The sequence below is a fragment of the Terrapene carolina genome, unplaced genomic scaffold (genome assembly GCF_002925995.2).
Source record: "Terrapene carolina triunguis isolate 2854851 unplaced genomic scaffold, T_m_triunguis-2.0 Scaffold629, whole genome shotgun sequence".
Taxonomy (NCBI): Eukaryota; Metazoa; Chordata; order Testudines; family Emydidae; genus Terrapene; species Terrapene triunguis.
The window spans coordinates 2,494,529-2,521,397 of record NW_020664980.1 but is presented as its reverse complement, the minus strand read 5'-3'; the positions used below and the strand labels follow the sequence as shown (position 1 = coordinate 2,521,397).

General features: G+C 39.7%; 1 protein-coding gene across 2 annotated transcripts in view; it reads left to right on the top strand.

Moving 5' to 3' along the window:
• The first annotated feature begins 2,644 nt into the window (after nt 1-2,644).
• Nucleotides 2,645-26,869, top strand: part of RBM27 (RNA binding motif protein 27) — a 44,267-nt gene continuing 20,042 nt past the window's right edge. The window contains exons 1-14 of one of the 2 annotated variants that reach the window (XM_029913405.1): nt 2,645-2,740; nt 6,795-6,913; nt 9,173-9,297; nt 11,673-11,764; nt 12,261-12,454; nt 13,263-13,523; nt 14,150-14,389; nt 17,078-17,212; nt 21,001-21,150; nt 22,956-23,103; nt 23,442-23,592; nt 24,948-25,202; nt 25,360-25,500; nt 26,610-26,732. In XM_029913405.1, coding sequence (XP_029769265.1) covers nt 2,682-2,740; nt 6,795-6,913; nt 9,173-9,297; nt 11,673-11,764; nt 12,261-12,454; nt 13,263-13,523; nt 14,150-14,389; nt 17,078-17,212; nt 21,001-21,150; nt 22,956-23,103; nt 23,442-23,592; nt 24,948-25,202; nt 25,360-25,500; nt 26,610-26,732 — 2,193 coding nt within the window. In that variant the 5' untranslated portion in view covers nt 2,645-2,681. Of the gene's footprint in view, nt 2,741-6,794; nt 6,914-9,172; nt 9,298-11,672; nt 11,765-12,260; nt 12,455-13,262; nt 13,524-14,149; nt 14,390-17,077; nt 17,213-21,000; nt 21,151-22,955; nt 23,104-23,441; nt 23,593-24,947; nt 25,224-25,359; nt 25,501-26,609; nt 26,733-26,869 lie in introns of both variants that reach the window. The other variant, XM_024199369.2, reaches the window with a different exon arrangement.

Sequence of the window (26,869 nt, the reverse complement as noted above, 5' to 3'; positions counted from 1 at the left end):
CACACAATATAAAGTCAACCCATGGAACTCTTTGCCAGGGGATGCTGTGAAGACCAAAACTATAACAGGATCAAAAAAAGAACTAGATAAATTCCTGGAGAATAGGTCCATCAGTGGCTATTAGCCAGGATGGGGAGGGATGCAACACCATGCTCTGAGTATCCCTAGCCTGTTTGCCAGAAGCTGGGAATGGGCAACAGGGGATGGATCACTTGATGATTACCTCTTCTGTTCATTCCATCTGAAGCACCTGGCCTTGACCACTGTCGGAAGACAGGATACTGGGCTATATTGACCATTGGTCTGACCCAGCATGACCATTCTTATGTAAAAATTAATTATAATAATAAAAGTGTTTATTACAGAAACTCCCCAACATAAGGACTTCTCAAGATAGCAACGATGTGAGATAACAACCTTGGCAAATAATGCATTTTAAAAATCTTGGCCTACTAGGAAATATATTTATATAAGTTTCCATTCCCAGTCACAAATCTAGCATTCTGGAGCAAAGTCACTAAAATATAGTCCAACAAACAAATGCTTATTTAACATGCCCCTCACTTTTCCCTCCACCGCACCCCACTCACCGGTGTTGTCCTTTGTCAGTGGAGACTCAGAGTTCAGAGGTGCTTTCACGTGAGTTCACCTCCCAGGTGGGGGGCAAGAAGGCACTTTGCTCCTTCCTACAGCTGCTCACTGTTCGCTCTGGCCACTGCTGTTTGTTGTGCCACCGTTCACTCCACCACTCTGTTGCCAATGGCCCTGTGCAGTCACCTTCTGCTGCCACCTGCCACTTTGACCTCTGCGAGTTGGTCTCTTGAGGTTCCACCCAGCTCTCAGTGATTTCAACTGAGTTCTCAGTGGGGGAACCTCGCTGCTAGTGCAGTCTGGGCTGTCTCTTAGACAAAAACACTGTACCCACAGGAACACTGTCCCCACAGCAGGACTAAGCACTTAGACCTGATTATCAGTGATTTGAGCTGCAGTGGTCACTTAACAGAACAAAAGACTATCTATGAAGCCTAATCAGCTCTGTCTTTAAACAGTGGAGAGGGACAGGTCCCCACCGATCTCTTGATGCCCTCAATCAGCACAGGCTAAGTACAGTTCTACTGCCCTTTACTCATACAATAAGAAAAACAACATTTCATTCCCTCCCTCCCCGCACGTTCAAGTGATTTGTAACCCAACCCCAGCCAAAATCTATCACTTGGGCAACACAGCTCTGTTTGCTGGATACCTAGGTAGATTAGGTGTGAATGTAATTGAAGCCTTTCCCCCCGCCCCAGCTCATCACTAGCTGTCAGGGAGAGCTCATTTAGACTTTGCTTACAAATCATAATTTGAAATTATTAGGTTGGCCAACATCACCAAAATGAATGCAGTGACATTGTCATAAAAAACAACAGCTGTATAAGGAAGCTAGTCTATGTTCATACTTTTCAAATCTATTATACTTTTTCAGATACATGTATTTTATCATACACTGTATATGCTTTTAAAGTGTGTATTAATGTTTCAATTTCAATTCAAATTTCCAGTCACTAAATTGGCATGTAACTAGTTCACAAAACTGGGGTTGGGGAAATTCAGGGGAGGTGTTGGGAAATCACTGAGCCAGGTCATACAAAATCCTCTTAAATATAGCATCAGAGTATGAGTCTTTGTTTTATGCCTTAATTAATTGAAGATAACACAGTCATTCATAAAAGGATGGACTTGTGGGGATTCCTTCCAGAGAAAACAGAAGCAAGTGAAGCTGGAAGTATTTTAAACTGTAAGTGGCACCCTAGCTGCAAGTGTACCTGCTGGTTTTATAAGTTTAATTCCCCCTGGAGGCCAATAGCTGAGGAATCAATCCCCTGCCCCCTGCAGGTCCTACCCTGAACGCCATGTGTGTGACTGGTGACAGTAGCGGCCTGTTAAAAATAAGATCGTGAAAGCCATTTTGTGCAGAGGATTCACAGTAGAACAGTGTGCAGAGGACTGCAGTGCAAGTGTGAAGATGCATTGTAAGGTGCTCAGTCCCTAGGGCTCTGGCCGTGACCATAGGGAGCTCTCACTCCATGGGGGTGAGGAGGGGGCTGGGAGGAATGTGGAATGCTTTCCCCATGGGGTGCTCCCCAGTGGGGGGTTGGCTGGAAGGTGGGATGCCCACCCCATAGGCAAGGGGATGAGGAATGGGGAGGATCGTCCCTCAATGGGCCGGGGTGCTCGGCTGGGAATGAGGGGCTCGCCCCAGGGGGCAGGGCTGGGTGAGGGCACTACGGCTGTTGCTCACCCATTTGGGACGGGGGTGAGTGGGAAATAGAAGTGCCTGGCCCTTTAAGAACGCCTCCTCTACCCATGTTGCACCAAGAGTTCACGTGCTAGTTCGACCTAACCTGCTGCCTGCCTAGTGACCCCCGGGCCGAGCAGCTCCGCGCGGCTACGATTGGCTGGCTTCGCGCATACCCGGCCATGTGATTGGTGGCCGTGAACGGGGTCCCGCCCCCGCTGGCAACCAGCAGTTTACGTTGTGTGCGGGTGGTTAGTTCCTGTACTAGGCCCTGGCGGGGGGAGGGGGCTGCTGGCGAGTAACTGCCCTGGGGGAGGCGGGTTCCGAGCCGGCGCTGGGGGCCTGGGGCCATGGTGTCCGGGGTGTAACGGAGGCGCTGGGCGGAGCAGCGGGGGGCACCATGATCATTGAGAACGTGGACGCCCTCAAGACCTGGCTGGCCAAGTTACTGGAGCCGATGTGAGTGAGGGGAGGGGGCGGCGGCCCGGGAGGGCAGCGGGGGGTGGGTGGGCGCTGGCGGGGGGCACTGGGAAGGCTGGGGGCGTGTGTGGGCCGGAGGCCCCAGGGTGCGAGGGGCCTGTGTGGCGATGGGGGGGGAGGCTGCCTTGTTGCTGGCACGGGAGACAATGGGGGTTGCCGTGGGGGGGGTGAGGGTGTTCATGGGGGGCGGGAAACTCGGGGGGTGAAATGTGTTGCCCGCTGAAAACGGCTTGGCTGTCTCTAAAACTGATACTCCACCACTGGCCCCCGCTCGGGCTCGCAAATAAACTTCTGGGCTCGGCCAGCGACTTCCCTGGCACCCCAGGCGCCTGCGAGGCAATGTCCATATTCCCCCTGTCCGAAAGGTGCCCTGGGCTCTGCCCCTGGTATGCGGGCTGGGGGGTGGGGGTAGGCCAAGGGGACAGAGGCGAGAATGTCCATGCACTGGGTTAGTGGCAGGGCCTAGTAGCTAACAAGTTCATGCGGCAGCTTCTGTATTGTCACACTCCTATGCTGGCTCATACTTTTCAGTAAACAGAGCGTCTCCTAGAGACTGTCCTTTTTAAATGGTCTGAGTGCAGGACTGGGGTCCAGGGACCTTCTGTGGTCTAATCATAGCTCTGCCACTGATGTCCTCTTTGGCCTTGGGGAAGTTATTTAAATCTCCCTGGTCCTCTTGTAAAATGGGAATAATACTTGTTTTCCTACTTCACAGAAGTGTGAAGGATTAATTAGTTAACACTTGCACCGTGCTTTGCAGACAGAATATGTGGCACTTGCACCATATTTTGAGGGTTTGGGAGTTTTTGGCTTCAGTGTGCATTTAATCTTCAACTGTGCAACATGAGTTCAATTCCTCCCTCCCCCCCCCAACACACAATATATATATAAAATAGTTCATAAAATAAATCTTTAGTCACATTGAAAAGGTGGCAAAAGTTAACACTCAAAATCCACTCTTGAGGATCTGCAGGAAACTTCCCAGTCAAACTTCTGAAGGATTTTGATAATGTGCCATTTTTCTGTAATCACAAAGAAATGTCGTTCTAAAAGAGTCCCTGATGTACTGGGTAAATATTTGTAAAATACACCTCTACCTCGATATAACAGGAGCCAAAAAATCTTACCGTGTTATAGGTGAAACCGTGTTATATTGAACTTGCTTTGATCCACCGGAGTGCGCAGCCCTGACCCCCCGGAGCACTGCTTTACCGCGTTATATCCGAATTCATGTTATATCAGGTAGCTTTATATTGAGGTAGAGGTCTATGTATAAATGCACACTTACTTCATAAAATGTTTGCCAGAAACAGGGCTTTCCTATAATGAAAGCTGTGGGATGGGGTTGTTGGGGGGGGGATGGAATTATCTGAATTTCTGGTTTTTATACAGAGGAAAATAGAGGCCTATGTGAATTCACAGTTGTGGTATTTATAAGCTATTAGTAATCTACTTTTTATCACTGACTATATTCTGTATTTGTGTTTGTCCATTTGAAAATTTGGGGAGGTCCTACAACGAGACTGGCTACAATCTGTTAAATAGCACAGTTTTGTAAAATAATTGTCTGTATATGGATACACTATAAAAGTTATTGCAGACTAGTTTTGTTACATATTTACATGAGGAGTTGTTAAAGACTTTACTAACTCGTATGTAATTATTAAAAGAAATAAACATTGATATTACTCTCCACTTTGCTATAACAATATTAGGGGTCTGTCCTAAACCTATAACAGCAAAGAAATAGAGACTGGCTGAAACTTTTCCCCATTTCCTATTACCAATGGATGTTTGAAAATTTAAAGTATAATGTTTGTACTTACAGTGTGGTTCTTTTCCTCTGAATACTTTAACTTTTCACTTGCATTAATTTTGATACAAAAGCTTAAATTGAGAATTACAGTATCATGTCTTTATTTAAAAAAAAAAAAAAAAAAGCCTCCAGATGTTCATCTAGCACAGGGGTCGTCAACCTTTCAGAAGTGGTGTGCCGAGTCTTCATTTATTCACTCTAATTTAAGGTTTCGCGTGCATGTAATACATTTTAATGTTTTTAGAAGGTCTCTTTCTGTAAGTCTGTAATATATAACTAAACTATTGTTGTATGTAAAGTAAATTAGGTTTTTAAAATGTTTAAGAAGTTTCCTTTAAAATTAAATTAAAATGCAGAGTCCCCTAGACCAGTGGCCAGGACTCGGGCAGTGTGAGTGCCACTGAAAATCAGCTCGCATGCTGCCTTTGGCACTCGTGCCATAGGTTGCTTACCCCTGATCTAGCATATTACTGTCTACAATCTCTATTAAATCATCTGTCTTCATTATTGATTCTGATCGTCCTTCTAACCTGAGCACTTTCAGACTTCTGGTACCAAAGCTATATTCTGAATGAATTTCAGCTGGAGACCAGGGTTCTTGGCAAACCGTGTTAGAATTTCTTTGTGGTGCTGGTTGTGCATTTGAGATCAATGAGGAGTGAACGTGCAGCACAGATCCTTTCTGGGGTATAAGCACTTTATGCAAGTTTCTGTTATGTAATAAGCAAGTGCTAGAATATCCCAGTGGGTCATCCTGAGAGAAATTGGGATGCTAAAGAGGGAGAGGGAAAGTTTAAAACAAAAAAACATGTTTAGAGGGGATGGAAGCTCTCCCTTTTTTTGCAACCACTGAAGCTTTTTCTTTTCATTAAATTGTACATGGGGACTGGCATGGAACATATCAACCACACTTTTACAAACATTATAACCTTTTACTTTTTTTTTTTTTTTTTTTTTTTTTTTTTTTTTGGATTAACCCTTTTCATTACTGTATTTCTGTACGTCCTTTTGAAACATAAAATGTTTTTTCCTGCAACCATCAAACACTGGAAATAAGTGAGCAAATTAATAGGGTGTAGAGGTGATTGAATATTTAATTGTGAAGTTTTGCATTTTTCAACAAATAATTTGTTACAAGTTTGAGGCTTCTAAACTGTTTGCTATGTCTAGTGTGCTTTATATTGACAATTCCAAAAGCAAGCAAATGTTGACAGTCAAAGGTTATTTAGAATCTTTTTTTTTTTTAAATAATGAACTTAGAATAAATACAAATACATTCCCCTGGCATTTTGGGGTCCTCTGCATCTATTCACCTAGCTGCTACATTTGTTGCATTGTATAATGCTTCACTATTGGCAAGTAGGTTCTCATTTTTGAACGTTTTCTGATGGCTGAACAGTGTACGATATAAAGCAACCTTCAGTTTAACCAGTGGTACCAGAGCATTGTAGTACAACGGGAGGATGTGTTTCTAGTGATCTTCACATAGCCAAATAAAGGCTGTTGGGCTGTGAGTGTAATGTAATTAGTTTGTGATAATAAAGGCACTTTTAGATAGTGAAATCTCTACCTTGAGAGTACTGTGGAAGAAAAGAAAGAAGGTTTGCATGTTGGCTTCATTCTTTTCACTTGTGCTCCTGTGTGATGAAACTGTGTACGTAATACACATTTTTCAGATCTCTTCCTGGTGAGATGTGTTTGGTTAGTCTATTCTGGTTGTTAAGACATCATACAACATTTCCACTGTGGAACAATTTTCCAGGTCATTTTTCTGTAAGTTTCTCTCATTAATGGTGGGGCACAGTTGTTTTGGGTGTGCTTTGGTAAGGGGGAGTTGGCCAGAAATTATAGCATCTGCTTGATTGACCTAAGAATTGTATTATGGTGTTTGCTTGTGAAAAAGCCAAAGAATAAGCACAAGGCATGGAAGCTTTTTCTGACATTGTTAGTGGAGCACAAAATAAAATCGAAACAGCTCACTGGTGTGCAATAATGGCAGAAACTGCTCTGTGACACTGGAGCCAGGTGCAACTGTGATGTTACTGGATTGCACGATATTATCCTAAAGGTCCAACAACATGCATTGCCAGAAGATTGTCTTGATGATGCCTCTATAACTACTGTGATTGTCCAGAATGTAATTTCTAGTGATTTTCAACATTGTTTAACAAAATCAATTTGTACATTGCTAAGAATTTTTTTCCCTCTCCTCGTCAGATGTGATGCAGACCCTTCAGCCTTAGCTAACTATGTTGTGGCATTAGTCAAGAAAGACAAACCAGAGAAAGAGCTGAAGGCTTTCTGTGCTGATCAGCTAGACGTCTTTCTGCAGAAAGGTACTTTTTCTGCTTTCTTTGTAACTACGTAGCTTAATATTCAACATAATTTATAAAATTTAAATGCAATTATTAAATTGTGATTAGTGGTTTACAGTTGGAAGGTTGTTGTTCTGCAACATCATAGTTAAAGTTTAGAAAGGATTGTATAAAGTTTGTCATGTTGGGGCCTACTCTTTTCTTCCCATATACAAGTATATTGCATTCATAATGAGATTTAGCATTTTTTGCCGGTAAATGAAGGATCAAAGGTTCCAAGATCTGATTTTTAAACAATTTCAATTGAGTTAAAGCCTGTTAATTTTTGCTTAACACTTAATTTCCTTAAACACTAGTGGCCAGGTTTACAAAACAAAACTGGGCCATACATAAGTTTCACAACAGGAGCTATCAGGTGTAGAGTACTTCTGAAAATCTGGCCCTTATTTCAGTGCCATAATGGAAGCTCAGTTCCAATTGAAAATCTGGCCCCAAATATGGGTGCTGAGAACTTGGAAATCTGACCCTTAGTGGCCAAATTAGTGGGTATGGTGGGATGAGATTGCTTTTAAACATGAGTAATGAAGATGACGAACTTTCACAACACCAAGGATTTGAGGTATTTCCTGGGTGCCTGTTTCTCACCAGCTCCTCAACAGGATGGAACCATTTTATTATAATAGATGGAAACTTCAGGGCTCAAAGGTGCTACTTCACTCCTGTGCCTAACTAAATCCTCCTCCTCCTCATTGCTGGTAGTGAACCCAATGCCATCTTTCTAATGTCAGATCAGAGACTTGATATTCTGGGACAAATTTATCTCAGGTGTAACTCCATTGACTTCAGCAGAGTTATACTAAGACTTATATTGTCCTTTAAAGTACAAATGCCCACTTGCAAATGTCTCTAAAATAACTAGGGTTGAGTGTGATAGGAGGTGAAATTCAAACAGCCTTTGAATTTTGACTAAAAAGGGGCTCTTCTTATAGAAAAAAGTCATTTTGTAAGAACCCCCTTTTTATTGAAAACTGGAGAGCTGTTTGATCTCCCTCCTCCATTTCTGATTTTTGTGAGGAGCCCTTCCTATTCATGCAGCCAGAATTGAAATGCCATTAAAACCCTTATCTCTTGTCTATGCTTTGAATTTTAAGCAAGTTGAGCACAAGCACAGCTCCTCCTGCATTAACAATGGTGAAAGCTGCAGCGTAGACAGCACACCATTATTTTTGTCATCATCTAGACTTGCTTTGAACATCTTTCAATGATTTGATGATAAAAATGTCAGTGTGTCTACACTATTGCTTCCACCCTGAAAGCTGTACTGTATCTAGACCAAAAATTGCCTAAAACTCTCAGTGCAGGCATGAACTCTGTTTACTATAAGTGTTTTAATTAACTAGGTTAAAGAAAACTGACTCTCAAGCTAGACCTACTAGATATCTCAAAAAGAATTCAGCAGTTGAAGTCAAATGATTCTATAAGGGTTATCCCTTGTGCACAGAATGTGAAAAGTTAATATATCACACACAGCCTGCATGCATGCATGCAGTAGTTACAGTATAAAAGCTCTGGTAAGAGGAATAAATAAACCAGAGGTTAGGACTCAATTGCTAAGGTCAAGTTGATGGAATTAAAACTTTAGGGATTTTGAAATATTAAACTTTCACTTGCTAATAAATGTAGAATGGTGGGTTGTATTTTTGCATTTTTTTTTTTTTTAAGCCTATATTGAATGGACTGCATTGTCCAGGAAGTGGAAATGGAGATACGGAACCTCTCGTTTCTAGGCCACTGGTTCAAGTGAAGACCAATTTAATAGAGACTGTAACTTAGTACTTCTCAATGGCCTTTTGGGATCCAGTGTGAAATTTTGTCTTGTTTCCTGTGGATGAGTGTCTACGTCACAAAAATTGCTGCAGTCAGCGATCTTATTACAGAGACAAAAATCGAATGAGCAATTGAGATAGTGGTGTATTCAGTCCTAAAAGTGGTCCCTTCACCACAAATTGAGATGTATTAGCAGGGCTATGTGGCGTTGTCCAGGCTGCTTCCTATTGTGTACCTATGTCTATAGCTGTATAGAAAACATCATTTTTTAGGGCTGTCATTCCAGTACCTAACACCACTAAAATTCACACAAATTTAAGATAAGGATTTTTTTTTAAAGTAATACTATTTTGTGGTTGGATTTTGAGGAATTGTCTTATCAGCATAGTCCTTCCTGACAATAGACTTAAGTCAAGATGTATAATCAAGTTTTGTGTGTATCTTTCTCCTCAGAAACTTCAGGTTTTGTAGATAAACTATTTGAAAGTCTGTACACAAAGAACTACCTTCCTTCCCTTGAACCAGCAAAACTAGAACCGAAGCCTGCAGGTCAGGAAAAAGAAGAAATCAAAGAGGAGGTAATATTAACTTCCCATCCACCTGCTGCTGTGAGCTTCTCAAACTAGTCCCTCCACCTTCCGCTTTTGTAGGAAGTTGTTATAAAAACAAAACATGCTCTGAACAGGCTCTTTTGTGGCTAATGGTCTGTGCTACCATCTCTGAGCTTGCAGGAATACTGTAAAGGTGGTGTGGTCTGTCCATTGGGTAAGGGAGCATTTTGTGTCCTTTTGCAGACACCTCCCTTTGATCAATGTGGGAGTAGCATTCCGAACTCTCATTCGGCCCTCCTTGGCAATGAGGAATGACTCTACAATGGACAGATTTAAGGAATGGGGAATGATGTAAGGGTCTTGTTAGCTACCTCAAAAGATGCATGTAGATTTCCAAAAGACCACTACTCTAGGTGTAGCTATTGTGTATGCAGTATTAAATGCATAACAAATGGGTTTTTTTAGAAAAGTTGTTACCAATTAAACATGTTAGCAAGCCTTTTTTTTTTTTAAGGAATTATCCTGGATATAATACAGCTTTCTTTCCACAGCAGCTGCTTTTTATACTCCTATTCATTGTTGCCCACAATAATAAAAATGTTTAAAAATGTAGGCGCCAAGGTGTGTGCCCATCATCAGCCTTGGTCACTTCATTTGTATATTGTACCCCTTTCCACTACCTCTTTTTATTTTAGTTGTCTTTTTAGGTTGTGTATTCCCCAGCACAGGGAACCTCTTTCTACAAGTTTGTAAAACACCTAGCATAGTGGTGCCCTGATCCTGATTGGAGTGTTTGATAGAGAATGCAATAGAAATAATTCTCTGTTCTCTGGATGTACTGTCATCATGGTTCAGTGAGATTCACAAGCCTGATTTAAGTGATGTAGTTATTACAGAAAAGAGCTGGCTATATTTAGATAAGGTCAGATGGGATATATGATATTCTGACCCCCTTCTCCCGCTTCATGTGCATGTATATCATGTACTCTTAGAACTACTAGAAGTTTCCCTTCTAAAATCTCTCCTTGATAAGTGAACAGTTGGGAAACACGGCTTAAGACAAGTGCCTCTAAATGGATTTTTCATATATCCACTGTTGTCTGAGAGTCTACATATAGATATTGGAAATAGCTTACTATACTTTTGTGGTCCCGTCTGCAATGTCAGCAATCAGCCGAAGGTCATGGAGGCAGTAAATGATCACACATTGCGAACTGTCAGTCAGGCCTCCAAAGAATAGTCATGTAACCTTGGGTTTTGGAAAGGGAGACGTTTCTCTGCTAAAAGTGTAACTTAGTGTAGATTTACATCTACGCTGTTCAGTCTAGCTATTTCTAGGTTGCCGTTCATTGTGTCTAAGGACCATCTCTTCATACCAAAATTCAAATTCTGAAATACCATTTGATCCTGAGTGAAAGTTTATCATACTGCATCCTTATAAGTCTATCACTTCTTTTGATGCCATAACACTTGTATTTAGCTATGATCGTTGATGTTAGAACAGATCTTAAAACTGCCATTGTTCTCTTGGTTTAGAATTGGGTATTTGAGTTTCTTATGTGGGGTTGCATGGGATCAGGACATAATATAGCCAGTCCTAGACCAGAATGTCTTTTAAACTCATTGTGAAACGTCATTTGCTGTACATCTAGAGATGTTTTGGGATTCCTGTAAATGGAATGACACAAGCTAAAATAATGCAGACAAAGGAAGAATCTTAAACTAAAATATAGTTATCTTGAAGCTTTTATAGAAGAACATTGCTGTTGCCATCAAAATTATTAATAATTTAGAAGTGGTGCACTGTTTGGAACAAAATGGCTACAAATAAACTTTGAAAAAGATCCTTGTACTGTTTCTAACAGACCAAGTTATGGTGGAGCTGAGTAAAAACACCAGTGAAATTGTTTTTGGCTTTTGTTAATTTTTGTAAGAGGTATGACCTGTACAGTACTATCCAAATATATGAATAATTTACCACATCCAGAATTCATATTAATGATGCAACTACATATGAAAGAAGGCCTGCAAAGCTGCATAGTTTTAAGTTCCTGTTGTCTGGGAAATCGTATGTAGGAGATCCTATTTGCTTACAGTAAGGAACCCTGCAACCAATTAGAGGATGACACACTGTTTTTCTTTAACTTCAACACCTCCTGTATAATGTAAATTTAACCCAAAAATAGTCTTCTAATTTTGGAAAGCTTTACTGACAAAGGGAAACTAAAAGCTTTTAAAAAGACATGAAGATTTACAACCCTGCTGCTTTGTTACATACATATTTAGCATAGGTATCCTGTTGTCTTAAACAGCTGCTAGCTGTGGTTTGAACTAAATCTAGGTTTATTTCTTTGGTTTTTTTTAAGCTGTTTATGTTTAATGATGTGGTGTTTGTTAAATAGATATTTCAAGAGTCGTTTGAGGAAGAACGAGATGGCAGGAAAAAGAAGTATCCTAGCCCACAGAGAAACCGTTTAGATTCTAATGAACAAAGGTTAGTATTGCCGTTTAATCACAAGATGTTCATCTCTTTCCCTTTCCTTGCTGGCCAGACTCTTTAACTGTGGATTTTCACCTCTTGAGGCAGTAATTTTACCAGAATGCCTACTCGGTCCTCCCTCCCCTTCTGCCATTAACCTCCAGTAGCTCTTTGATAGAACATAGTCTCCTCTGAGAACACCGCAAAGTGTCCCACGGGCTGGTGCTTAGGGATATTTAAGTGTTCCATCTATTCACCCACATTTCAGAAAGGAGAGAGAGTAGAAGAACATTGGGGGTTTTTTTTATGCACAACATTAACAGCAGCTGATGATGTTGGCCATTCCAGGAACCTGTTCGTTCTTGTGAGACAGCATGGCAATAGAGGCACATGTGGGTGCCACTGTCTGAGTAGAGTAAGGAGGGAAGAACATTTACCATTTGTGACTCCAAACTTGTTCCGTGGCTTTGTTTCTCTCAATATATGTGGCTTATACATACATGACTTACAGAACCAGAGAGAAAAAGAGAGATGATGGCAAATGGAGAGACTATGACAGATACTATGATCGGAATGATTTATATAGAGACAAATACGACTGGCGAAGAGGCAGGAGTAAAAGTCGTAGTAAAAGCAGAGGGTTAAGCCGAAGTCGTAGCCGCAGCGGGGGTAGAAGCAAAGACCGGGATCTGAACAGAAATATTGGTGAGTAGCCAAAAAGTTGCACTGGAAGAACATCTGACTCATTGTAGTGATTAATGCAAAATGTATAAACAAACAGAAGTTGGATGCCTGTGAGTTGTTTAAGAACACTAGCTATGGAACTGGCTTGGAGAAGTATATGCTGCTGACATAATTAAACCAATTAAGACGCTGTTCTGTAGTGTAGTATAGTCAGGGGAATTAGGTTTTTTTTTAAACTCCATTTTAATTTATTCATAAGTGTATTCCAGTGGATGTATGCTTCTGGTATTGTGCTCTCTGTTGATAAAACATACTATTGTTCCAAAATGCTGGTATCTTTTTATGCAGAAGTTGATTTATTCCTATAAAATTGTTTCAATTTTAGGAGATGGGTTTTTTTAATACTTAAATGGAATGATGGCATCGTGTTCTATTGGTCTTGTATAGGGAATCCAGGAACTGAAGCGATTGGCAGAATAAAGTGTTGTGTATTTCAGGGTATGTTAAGGAGTGTTTGTCATTCATTCAACATTAGAGGGAAAAGTTGCTTTCATTTTCAAGAAAGGAAAATGGTTGGATGAATGTGAGCTTTGTGAGAGCAATGATCAGTTTCTGAGGTGGAAACTTCTTCGATGTCTTGGGTCTACAGTTCTAGCATTTTAAGAAAAGTAATTTTACACAAACAGTATAAACATTCTACGTTCTGCATGGTGAATACGTGAGTTTGTATTACTGTGTAATGTCCACTAACCATCTATGCATTCCATTTCTCCATACCTAACAAAAGCATGAAAACTTACCTGGTTTATTTTGCTAATTTTTTTTAAAGCGGAACACAAAGAGAGAGCAAAATTCAAGAGTGAAAGGAATGACATGGAGAGCTCATATAACCCAGTGTCTTTGTCATCCAGTAATTCTACTGAACAGTATTCCTCTGCGCAGTCTATTCCCAGTGCTGTTACCGTGATTGCACCTGCTCACCATCCTGAGAACACAACAGAGAGTTGGTCAAATTATTATAACAATCATAGTGTTCCCAATTCATTTGGCAGAAACCCTCCTCCTAAAAGACGATGTCGAGATTATGATGGTAAGGAAGCTACTGTTTTATCTCCAACTTCTTCCCTAGTGTCTTATTTCTTACCTCTCACATATTTTATTTTTAAATATATCTACTAAATTCTTCACTAAATGCAAGCAGTAAATGAAGATTAAGTGGTAGGTAGATTCTTTTTAATGTAAGGATACATATGAGCCTGCAATTTGCTTGGATAAGACTTAATCTTGCTGGAAGTGGTTTACTTGAAATCTGACAATTCTTGGCACTGGCAGGAATGTATTAAGTTCATAATTCTACGGGCGTGCCTTCGCAAATACTTCAGCCAGTAGCAGTCTTCAGTAAGATTATAGGGTTTGACATAAAACAGGTGGCGATTCTGTCTCCCCTACCTACCCATCCCCCATGTCGCTGTTGAAGTTTGTACACTGTTGTGGAAACAGTTCAGATTCTTTGACGCTAAACTAATATTCCAACTGGAATTCTAGTTTGAAGTTTTATTTAATGGTGTGAAATGTTAGATCAGAATATGCTGGACTGCTTAAATGCATCTATTTGTTCTTTAGAAATCACGGAAATAGTGATACTTGATTAAATCTTATAGTCATCACTTTTGAAGTTCTTGAAAAATGGTAATGAAATTCTGTCTGTCTTTGCAGAGCGAGGATTTTGTGTACTTGGCGACCTTTGCCAATTTGATCATGGAAATGACCCTTTAGTAGTAGATGAAGTTTCATTGCCAAGCATGATTCCTTTTCCACCACCACCCCCAGGACTCCCCCCTCCTCCTCCTCCTGGTATGCTAATGCCTCCAATGCCAGGTCCAGCTCACAATATGAGAATGCCAGGCCCACAAATACATCCTCGGCCACCACCTCCTGTCGTGCTTCCTGTATCAAGTAAGTTAAAATATTGCAGTAGGTTATTTTGTAGTCCTAGTATGAATTACTTGGCTCCTGTTAAAAGAAATACTTTTATTTACCCAAAGTAACACATTGTTCTAGCTTCTTAGCTATCTGTGTGCTGTACAAAACATTTACTAAAATGAAACTTGGAAGGCAGTTTTAAAAATGTAGTGTTCACAGCACTATAAATGACTAATATAGAAACTAGAGACACGGTAGGGAATCTAACCATCCCCCATCCATCAGTGTAGGATTGAGCATTTAGATTCATGCACTTAGCACTTCAGTCTCCAATAAGTCTCACTATAGATTCAGTATAATATATCCCTTTGATTAGTAGATACTCAGGACTCAAAGCATGTTAAATACAAAGGAATAGATGCAGCTATTCATATACATGGGGCTGATTATTGCTGACCATTAGTTTAGATGACCTTTTTAGGTTAGTCTAGTCAAAAGATTCTCACATTAGTTTGAAACTCCTTACCAATCATATAATATTCAAATAACTAATTTTAAGGAAAATGTGTGCTGTCATCAAAACTGAACTAGCTTACAGGCAGAGGTTTCAAGTTCTGTAGTTGTCCTACTAGACTTGGTAATAAAGCATATCATACTTAACAATATTTTTCAAAATTTCCTCTCTTAGCTGTAGAATGTCCAAAATAAAGAGGATGCATTCTAGCACATCTAACATTTCTGGTTGATTAGGGTTTTTTGGCTTGTCAGTGGTGGCTGAGTTTCCCTAGCCACTTCTCTACTATATCCCAATGTATTTTGCTGGTTCTGAGAAATGTTGGGGCATAAATTGTGCCTGTGAGAAGAATTTTGCAGAATACTGGAAACATGTACACTGTGTTCCAGCACTGTTTTATTCATTACATCAACACAGTACATGTGGCATTCTGTGGACTAGTCAGCCAGCTGTTGTGGGAATAGGAATAGTCATACTCCATCAGAACTCTCCAAGCATTCAGCATTTGGGCCTCCTGTAAATTTTTCAGATAAGTGATACTCAGAAAAGTGTGTGAATGTGAGGTTTAATAATTCATACAATCTTTTTTTGAGGATTGAGTTTGCTAGCCTTCCCCCCAAAAATAGTGCTATTGACCAACTTGTGTGCAAAACTTATAAAGACTTCTGAAATGGCTTCAGGATTTAAGAACTGTGTGGTGATACATTTAACTTTTATGTTTGTATTAAAAATATAAGAAAATGAAATTAAAATCATCTGGATATGGAAAAACATCCTCCTCACCCCCCCCCCCCCACCCCACAAAAAAAAAAAAAAAAAAAAAAAAACGAACAGCAGAAAAACTACTTGGAGCTGCTTACCACCATTTTTTTTTTTCTCAATAGAAAACAAACTATAGAGCTGTCTGATCATGGTTGAAACCTTATTAATTGGATTCATATCATGATTAAGCCACTGTTCTGTGGACCCTTAAAATATAAATAAAAAATCAAAGCTGTTCTCAGTTTTGTACTGGACTTAAGTAAGTAGAAAAGAACATAGTAAAATAACTCTGAGGTTGAACACAAAAATGCTTCTGTCCACAAAAGGGTTAATTCTTGTCCTTGCAGTTCTTCTTTTAGACCTGTAGTCTAAACCCGGGGTTCTCACAACAAAATTTTTGGTGGCCTCAGAGTGTGGTGGCCACTATGATAATTTTTCCTAAAATACTTAATTAACTTTAGGAAAAATTAATATATATGCACATGTACACGTCCAAATCATAGTAATTTATTTATGCAAGGTTTTTTTGCAAGCTCAATAATAAAAATAGCATACAGTTGTCTCTATCCTTTACTGGACCTAAACAGAATAGAAACACAAATAAGGTGATTTGCATGTTCTTGTCTTTTTTGTTTTGTTTTGTGGTGTTAAGCTAGCTGGGAGGCTGTGAGAAGTGATATTAACAAACATGCAAATATCACTTTTCACAGCAGACTTACTCAGCCCTGGCAAGCCGGGAGACAAATTAAGCCTTGGATGGGGATGTGGGTAGGGAGGCACTGGGAGCTGGGGGTGATGTAGTGGATGGGTGAGTGGCCGGAGGATCCAGCGAGGACTGGGGGTGGTGCACGAGGGGCTGGGGGACAGCCCAAGGCCAAAGCCCACTGCTGCATGGCCAGAACCCGCCACCCCGCAGGGGTGAAGCTGGAAGCCTGAACCCCACCGCCATGGAGAAGATGGGGAACTCACACCAGCTGTCTGTGACTCCAGGGGAGGGTCACTGCTTTGCGCCCGCCCTTCAGTCACCACCCGGAAGGCTGTGGCCACAAGAAAAGCCGCTGGTGGCCACATTTGAGAAATGCTGGCTAAACAGCGCTATTGTGATCTCTTGCTCTCAATGAGATTTTATTCCCCTGGTGGAAGTGAAGGAGGATCTGTTCTAGCAAATGTAAGCCCTAACAATAATAGTTATTGTCTCCGAGGGAAGAGAGAGTGCCTTTTAGTTTAAAGCTTTATTCTTTCTGATAAAATATCATTGAGTAAATAACCCAAATCACGTTTCATATACAGAATGTTTTTATTGCTCTCAGATTAGAAAATATTGCAATCTCAAGAAACTTGGTTATAGTAAAGGCTGAGTATAAATGTACAAACAGTTCAGTCCAAACTTGTTCAGTATCTGTAGGGCTATGAAGTCAGTGATCTATTTAATGTTGTCATTATAGGACCACCTTTAACACAGTCAAGTTTGATGAATAACCGTGACCAGCCTCGGACAAGTGCGGTGCCCAATCTTGCACCAGTGGGAGCAAGACTACCTCCTCCTTTACCCCAGAACCTACTGTATACAGTATCAGAACGTAAGCAAATGTCTTTTAATCTGCCTGGGATAAAATAGAGTTAAAACTACTTCTGTTAATGTTGTATAATATAAATGGTGATTACTTTTACTTTCTTGCAGTGCATACAAATCCAAAAACATTGTCTGGTGGCTTTCCTTTGATTAATGCTCCATTTGTTGGGGGAAAGGGGAGCAGGAGGGAGGAGAAGATAGTTTTAGATGAGACTAATAAATCTAGTTCACCCCAGGATCCTCCACATTCCCTGAGGCTGCAGAGATCCTATGCCACGGTCATACTGCTTTAAGGAGACGATGCCTGGATGAAATTCCATTTAAATGTGAAACTATCAGCTTAATCCTCAGTATTTACACTTAAACTTGTAACCTTGTGTACGCTTAAACCTCTAAGTAGCTTTTTTTTTTTTTTTTTCCCCTTGTCATTCTCTCAGCCTTATTTTTATTTTTGGCCAGTTTTAAGGCATCTATTCTTGATTACAGTAACATCTTTTAATTTTCTATTAAAAAATATATATATATGCAGCTACCAAAATAGACTGCACCTCCAAGTATGTTGTTACCAGAAAAGCAAGCTATCAAGATAAGACTTTGTGTTTATGTTGCGACTTCATTGTAATTATCCAAAAGATGAATGTGTCCCTCTTTACTATGGAAAATGAAGATTTTATATAAAACATAATTGAAAGCAGTAACTGAATATATCTGTCTGGTCACTGGATAACCTTAAATGGTTAACTTAAATCCAACAATATCTTTAGTGCTACACTACTGTTGCCTGTAATGAAAAGTCGATTGGCATTTCTGTTTTCCTTGTTCTGAAGAGCAGTGTTGCTTTAGCTCACTCAGTTATCTTGCTGAAATCTTTGTTCATTTATCCCAAATACTTCCAGTCCATGTTGTCCCCACATGATTGTCCTTCAATTGCAGGGTTTTTCTTTGTGATTGATTAATCTGTCTTAATTCTTAGGATGTTACTGATGCTTTGACACTACATAAATTCTCTTAAATTCTCACTGTTGCCATCGGAACATTCAGTGACTGTGCCCTTGCAATCAGATGGGATACAACAAAGGAGCAACTAGAGGACAATTTACATATGCTTAATGGAAGTCCTCAGCAGAATCCATAGCTAAACTGCTTTTAAAAAATATCCAAGATCAAGCATTTATCACTCTTGCTTTTTCTGAAAGAATACATTTTAAAACTTACAGTATGTATTGGGGAAACTTCAATGGCCTCTTGGCAATGTGAAAGGCTGGTTTGGTGGATTTTTGATACTTGGCGTCAGATGAATCTCTCTATTCAGTCATTCCCCTTCCAGGCCATGCAGGATTTACTTGGAGGCTTTTCACAAATTTTAACAACTCCGGGTTTTGTGTGGGTTTTTTTCCTTACACGTTTGACAGAATGAGACATCCTTGATGTGCCATTTAGAAAGAACCCACACTTGCTCTGTTTCTCCAACCTAGCTTCTCTTGTGTTCTTGGATCTTAATCGCTGTCAGACCTAGGATAAATCGCCCTGTTAAACAATAATAGAATATCATTTATAGAATTATGTAAAAAAAACTGCATTCAAAAATTAAACAATGTGAAATTTTAGAGTCTGCAAGTCCACTCAGTCCTACTTCTTGTTCAGACAAACAAGTTTGTTTACATTTGCAGGAAATAATGCTGCCTGCTTCTGGTTTACAATGTCACCTGAAAGTGAGAACAGGCGTTCTCGTGGCACAGTTGTAGCCAGCGTTGCAAGATATTTGTGCCAGATGCGCTAAAGATTGATATGTCCCTTCATGCTTCAACCACCATTCCAGGGACGTGCGTCCATGCTGATGACGGGTTCTGCTCGATAACAGTCCAAAGCAGTGTGGACTGACGTATGTTCATTTTCATTATCTGAATCAGATGCCACCAGAAGAAGGTTGATTTTCTTTTTTGATGATTCGAGTTCTGTAGTTTCCACATTGGAGTGTTGCTCTTTTAAGACTTCTGAAAGCATGCTCAATACCTCTCGTCCCTCTCAGATTTAGGAAGGCACTTCAGATTCTTAAACCTTGGGTCAAGTGCGGTAGCTATCTTTAGAAATCTCACATTGGTACCTTCTTTGCGTTTTGTCAGATCTGCCGTGAAAGTGTTCTTAAAATGAACAACATGTGCTTGGTCATCATCCGAGACTTCTATAACATGAAATATATGGCAGAAGGCGGGTAAAACAGAGCAAGGGGCATACAATACTCCCCCAAAGAGTTCAATCACAAATTTAATTAACGCATTCTTTTTTTAACAAACGTCATAAGCATGGAAGAATGTCCTCTGGAATGGTGGCTGAAGCATGAAGGGGCATACGAATGTTTAGCATATCTGGCATGTAAATACCTTGCAATGCCAGCTACAAAAGTGCCATGCAAATGCCTGGTCTCACTTTCTGGTGACATTGTAAATAAGAAGAGGGCAGCATTATCTCCTGTAAATATCAACAAATTTGTTTGTCTGAGGGATTGATTGAACAAGAAGTAGGACTGAGTGGACTTGTAGGCTCTGAAGTTTTACATTGTTTTATTTTTGAGTGCAGTTATGTAACACAAAAAATCTACATTTGTAAGTTGCACTTTCATGACAAAGAGATGGCACTACAGTACTTGTATGAGATGAGTTGAAAAATACTATTTCTTTTATCATTTTTACAGTGCAAATATTTGTAATAAAAAATATACACTTTGATTTCAGTTACAAAACAGAATACAATATATATGAAAATGTAGAAAAATATCCAACATATTTAATAAATTTCAATTGGTATTGTTTAACAGTGCGATTCAAACTGCAGTTAATCGCAATTAATTTTTTGAGTTAACTGCAATTAATCAACAGCCCTACTTTATCCCTTTTGATTACTGTGATCCTTAATGTCTAATTGGAGAGACAAGGTCGGTGAGGTAATATCTTGTGTTGGACCAACTTCTGTTGTGAGAGAGACAAGCTTTCAACCTTACACAGAGTTCTTCTTTCCGGTCTTGGAGTCAGATAGCTAAATTCTGTTTGTTGGCTCATTTAGTGGGTAAATATTTTTGATCAAATGATTGCCCGGTATTTCAGCTTAGAATTATTTGAATGTAGAACATGTCTTACGTACTACACTGAGCACATAGCCCTTTTCTCAAGGAAAAGAGATTGTACAACAGAGTTCAGCTATATCATCCTGAAGGTCCGTCTCCCTACCCACCCTGCCCTGCAAAATACATGGGTGTCTGCTTTGCTTCCCCTCAGGCACTGGAATATAATTAGATTTAGTGAAGAGTGCCATAAGGAAACCCTACTGCCTGGCATATTTATTAAAAATAACCTACATGGCTTAAATCTTCCTTCATTTCTGAATTGAGGACCAGCATGAAAAAGGTTGAAGTATTCACACACCTCAAACTAGCAACAGTGACAAACTAAGTAGAACACGGGTTTACTACAGAGTTCAATAATATTACTCAAGTGTTTTAGATTGCAGGCTACGTGTATTTCTATGCCCTGTTTTGCTCCCATCTCTTCTCCCCACCCAAACCAGGCTCTAATTCTTGGACCTCGGCATGGTTTTGCAGGTCATGGTGGGTAGGGAGATGACCTTCAGGATGATATAGCTGAATGCTATTTTGCAATTTCTTTTCCTTGAGACAAGGGCTATGTGCTCAGTGTAGTACATCAGACGTGTTACATTCAAATCATCTTCCTCAAGGCAACTAACCTGGAATTTTGGAATTATTCAGAAATCCCTCCTATTTCTTTTTCTGTCTCTTGATAGATACGTATGAGCCAGATGGTTATAACCCTGAAGCACCTAGTATTACCAGTGCTGGTAGATCTCAATACCGACAGTTCTTTACTAGAACACAGACACAGCGTCCAAATCTGATTGGCCTAACGTCTGGGGAGATGGATACAAATCCAAGAGGTAAGAAAGGTATCTTGACACTGCTGTAACTGTTCTTATGAACAGAGTTGAGTCTGTCATCTCTTGGTTTTTCTTAGTTTCAGCCTGGAACAAAGAAAAACCAATAGAGCCTTTGAACTAATGTTCAGGCATAACTTTCACACACTTTAAATGTCAAAGTTCTTATTAAAGTAGAAGATAATTTTGAATGCTAACGTGATCATCTAAAAGTTTAAAAAAAAAAAACAAAAAAAACCCCCTGATTTGCTACTGTGCAGACTAATGCAAAATACAAATCACTTTCCCTCTAATTTTCAAATGCACTCAACAAGCTCTTAGTGCAGCTGGGAGGTGAGATGGGGCAAAAAGCTTTAAGCTACCTAATCCAAAAATCGTACCCATTATAACATAAGCAGCCTGAACACTGCTTTAATGTAACAAAGGTTCATTCTGGCAACAGGGGCACAAGAATGCCCATCCACACCATCTTCTCTCCATATACTCCCTGTGTTAGCTGAAGTGAGGGTGGTGGCAAAGGAGCTGCTGTGGCAGGTCTTGGCCACATGAGGATCTGGCTTATTTTAAGCAAGGTATCTTAATTTAAACAGACTATCACACATGAAATCTTACATCTTTTTGCGTGTGGAACTATTGCATTTATTGAGTTGAGCTGGTGTAGTTTAAATGAAGGGTTAATTTTCATGTATAAAAAAACGTTAGCTTGCACATAACACCTGTAAGGCTTAAAAAAAAAAAAAAAAAAAAAAAAAATTGTTGGCACCCAGAACAGTATTAAAGAAGCTCCCAGAGGTGGAGGAGGGTGGGGCAGAGGATCTAATAGTGAAGTATTATTGTGGAATCTGATATGCCATTTCCATAGCATAGGATTGTGATGCCATAAACACAAGATTTACTTCACTGCAAGCTCTAAGAGACTGCTCTCTGAGAATGCATTTCAGTAACGGGGAAAATCCAGAACACTATAGGCAAATTGGTTTCAATCCCTTCTATTCTAGTTTTTCAAGGCTAAGAGAGGTGCACTTACTTTGGAAGCTGTTTTTATATTTAAAATGAAAAAATCTGTGCATCCTGTACCCTTCATTCTCACCAGTGTAACTAGTGTTACCAAAGTCTCTGGTACTTATACAAACCGTATAAAATGATGTACAGTTAAGCAAGCTTCTTTTTAGGGGAATGAGTATTTGGCATGTGGGAAGTGAAAGACTAATGGCAATAGCAGCATCTAAGCAGGATGCAAGCAAGTACTAGGCAAATATTCCTCACCTCCCTAGTTCTCTTAATTGTATCCAGTTCTAAACTGCAGCTTCCCAGCACTTCTGCAGCCTCTCACCTCTGTCTTGATCTTCAGCCCAAGAAAGAAAGTCATGCTAAAAAATGTTAATTGTAGTCTGAACAGATAGGCTTCAGCCTATATTTGTGGCTTTCTTAAGGCTTTCATACTTTCTTAAATGAGTTAAATAGGCTGACGCTTACTTTGGAAATTAAAGTGTGAAGTTTAATTTGAGGGTTTTTCTCTAATTTTAATATGGTGCTTGTCCAAAGTCATTTTTAAGAGAGATTCTTACCCTCCACTACTCAGCTTATTGTTAAGCTACTTACTTCCATTCCCTGAAGTAATTCCATAAACAAGATTGATCAGCTTGTCAAAACCTTTGATTTTTATTATTAACAGCTGAACATACCCATCTGTAGTATGTATACTTGTGCTTTTCTTTAAACAAAAGCCTGCTTTTTAAACTTTAAATGCTAATTATGGGGATGTCTCGGTTAGAGCACGTTAAATAATATGCTTCTTTTTCCTCCAGCGGCCAACATTATCATCCAGACTGAAACTCCCATTTCCATTGCAAATAACAGCAGCAATGTAACCAGAGTGGTGCTTGAGCCAGACAACAGGAAAAGACCTCCAAGTAGTATGGAAGGCCCACCTGTAAAGAAACCCTGGATGGGAAAGTAAGAACTAATAAGTCAGAGTATAAGGCCATAAGGGACGATGAGATTATCTAAATGCAGCTGACTAATCAGTAATGTAAAATGGATTTCTTTCAGTGTTCTGAATATAATTGTCTGAGCCAGAGCGCTCTCAAAAGACTCTGGGGCTTAGTGAACAGGCTCCTGCCATTTGAGAATACAGATGTTAAATGCTACATATACCACAGTCTCATTAAATCTTGAGTTTGTCATCTACCCTTATTATAGAAGGATAAACCTAAGTAATGAACAGTAGGCTATTAAGTAGTTAATATGCAATATGTTTCCCATAAATGTTATCTCACTCTTGCTTTTTCTAGGCAAGCCAATAACCAGAATAAACCAGGATTTCTGAAAAAGAATCAGTACACTAACACCAAGCTGGAAGTTCGAAAAATCCCACCTGAGTTGAATAATATTACACGACTCAATGAACATTTCAGCAAATTTGGAACTATTGTTAACATTCAGGTAAAATCAAGATTATTTTTTTCGGATGTCTCTCTTCAATAACTTTGTCAAAAAACCATACTGTATCATTTGGGAAATCAGGGTAGTTAGTGGGGAGGGCAAAGGACTGAATCAGAAGCCTCTTGTGCCTGGTCCACTCTGCATTACTGTCTCCACTCTGTTAAAAATTAATACAGTAGCTTCTAGCTGCACAGGTGCATTTTAAACTCTCAAAGCTGGGGGTGAAGCAAGGGGGTGAAGCATCGGGTCTGAAACCCCAACATTCACTGAGCACCCTACACTTGATTTTTGGAAGAGACCTGGTAAACAAAAATACTTCCTGTTTTTGTATGGGAATTGAAGATCCCATAGTATTTCTCATAAGGACAGGGCTTTATCCAAGCATCTTTCACCAAAAGTCTCTGAGTAGCAATTTACTGCCATTTTCCACCACAGAGGTGACTGCAATTCAGGTGATGGTGCTTGGGATTGTCTGGAATGGAACTATATAAACAAAATATTTCTAGTTCTATGGCTAAAATCTTAGTCAACTGTTTCCCACTGTTTGGCTGGGAAAGTAGCTTGGCTTCCTTTAGGCCTTTGATAAGAAAACAGAATAAAAAGTGGGACCTATGAAAATCTACCTGTGTTTTGAGTTTGATATGAGTAAAGACATTTTTAGTCCAAAACTATCTAGCTTTCTCTATTAAGAATGACTTGCTCTATTGGTAGTAGTCTACCTTCCTCCAAAATAGTGCATTTAAAAAATGTAATTACCTTTTTCATACTGGAAAATAAAATTGGTCTTTGATACTGACATTGAATAAAACATTTTTTTTCCTCAATGTATCACATGGAATTAGGAGGCTTTTCTCCTAAAAATGGAGCAAACCTTTGTGGCTTGCATTGTAGTGACTTTGTTGGGCCTTTGGGCGGAATTCTCCTTGCTTCTGTAACCCAAATGCCTAATACAGTGGATATTTAGTCTTGTATGGATTCGAACCCTGCCCTTCCACAGGCGCTTTAAAAGGAAGAACTGGGGATGCAGAGCACAGCTGTGATAGGAGCAGCAATGGTTGTTTCTGTCTCACTTCATAGTGAATATTTAATAGTGATGATAGCAGATAACACAATGGTAGTGTATTTTACTACATACATAAAACCTATTGTCTGTGCTGTGTAAAGTATGTCAGAGGACATTTGGCTTTGACTTCATCAGTGTGTCATTTTTGTGTAATCGATACTTGAAAAATACAGCTCCCTCCTTTCTGGCGAACATTTGTCAAATACAGTTTTACATGACATTTCAGATGCTTTGTTTCCTGTGAAATACAAATCAGTGGCAATTGTTCATATATGCCGAACTTCTGTTTTAGGTTGCTTTCAAGAATGATCCTGAAGCTGCTCTAATTCAGTATTTAACTAACGATGAGGCCAGAAAGGCCATTTCCAGCACAGAGGCAGTTTTAAACAATCGATTTATAAGGGTGCTGTGGCATAGGGAAAATGAGCAGCAGCCACCACTGCTGCAGCAACACCTGCACCATCACCAGCAGCCACCACCACAATCTCTGCATCACCAGCTTCATCTTCAACAACAAACACTGACTGCCCAACCTCCAGCTGCAACGGTACATAGCAATGTGTCAAAGGTATACTGCCCTCATGCAAAATGAGGCTGCTTTGTCAAACTGGTCAGAGCATTGAAGATCAGTGATGCTTCAAAGTGCATAGTGCTTTAAAGATGCAACTATATAATCTTTCCTTTTTATATGTACTCGTATGCAGGTGATAACTAAACCACTGGCATCGGGTGCCTATGTCCTTAATAAGGTTTCAGTTAAACGTCGCCTTGGAGCAGCAGGTGGAAACCAGACCGATGCAGCACATTTGTTAAACCAGTCCAGTGCTACTGCAGAGGATTCTCAGGTATGTTTGACAAAGATTAGTGCCTGTGAATCTCAAAATTTAATATTTTCACTATTGGTTAGATCAGAGGATGACTAAATAGGATTTGTGGGTTCTGTTTGTGGTTGTTTCATTAACGTTCTGTGTGACCTCCAGCAAGTCATTTAATCTCTGTAGCTCCAATTTCCTATCTGCAGAGTAATGTCTGTGGGAAATAATTGTTGAATCTTGGTTTAAAATATAGGTATGATTAGAAAAATAAATATTCAAAAGGTATTGCTTTGCTAACAAATCTCATCCCTCAGTATAATCAGTCAGATCTCTAGTGACAAGATTTCACTTCTTATTCCTGTAAACTTACTCTTCATGTGCACTGATCTGCATGGATAGGTACTTTGCTATAGAACCATATAAATCTTCATACAGTTCAGAGTAATGCAGATTGAGTTGCACTGATGCTGTGGTGCAAAACAGCCCTGGTAACCAAAAGATATGCTTGTAGTGGAAAGGAAGAATCGTGCAAGGTTTAGGCTGAACAACTATTGCTCTTTTAATGGGAATCACGTTTCTAAAATTCTGAGCAGAAAGCATAATATTGTTGGCGTGTGAATGCTAACCTGTATAGAATGCAGAAGTAATACACTTAGTCTCCATAGTGGTTAGCAGAGATAAATTTGATCCTGATGTGGTTTGTGTAACTGGCAGCATTAGCTTATGGCCTCACTGGCTCTTATCTTTCCCTGTATTATTCTCCAAATAAGAACTTTAGTAAGGGAGAGGTTTTCTTTTGTCAAATGCCTTTGACAAGCATTCAGGCTTTACTCTTCTGGGCAGAATTATGCTGTTAATACATACGCATGCATACGGGAATCAATAAGTTTGCAGTGTAATTGTACTGTGTTGCTCACAGGATATTAAAGAGGCAAGGTGGGCAAGGTAGTATCTTTTATTGGACCAACTTCTGTTGGTAAGAGACAAGTTTTTGAGCTTGTCCAATAAAAGATATTACTTCACCCACCTTGTCTCTCTATATTAAGTTGTAATGCATCACCTAAATACCAAATAGCTTTTTTTTTTTTTTTTAAAAAGACATCTTTAACCTAAGTCATTTTAGTGTTCTATTATTTCAGACATTTCCTACTTCTACAAGCCATACAAAAATGGTGTACAATTCCCCAAACTTAAAGACATCTGTGAAATCTGGCACAGGATCTAAATCCCATGACGTTCAAGAGGCCCTTAAAAAGAAACAGGTAATTGTATATATGTTGTTTGGATATTCTAGAAGTCAAGATCCTTGTAAAGAAATTACCTCTTACGTCACTGTGCCCCTGGTTGAGTGCGTGTGCCTGCAGTTTTTTCTCAAGTTCTCCACTTACAGTGCCCACTG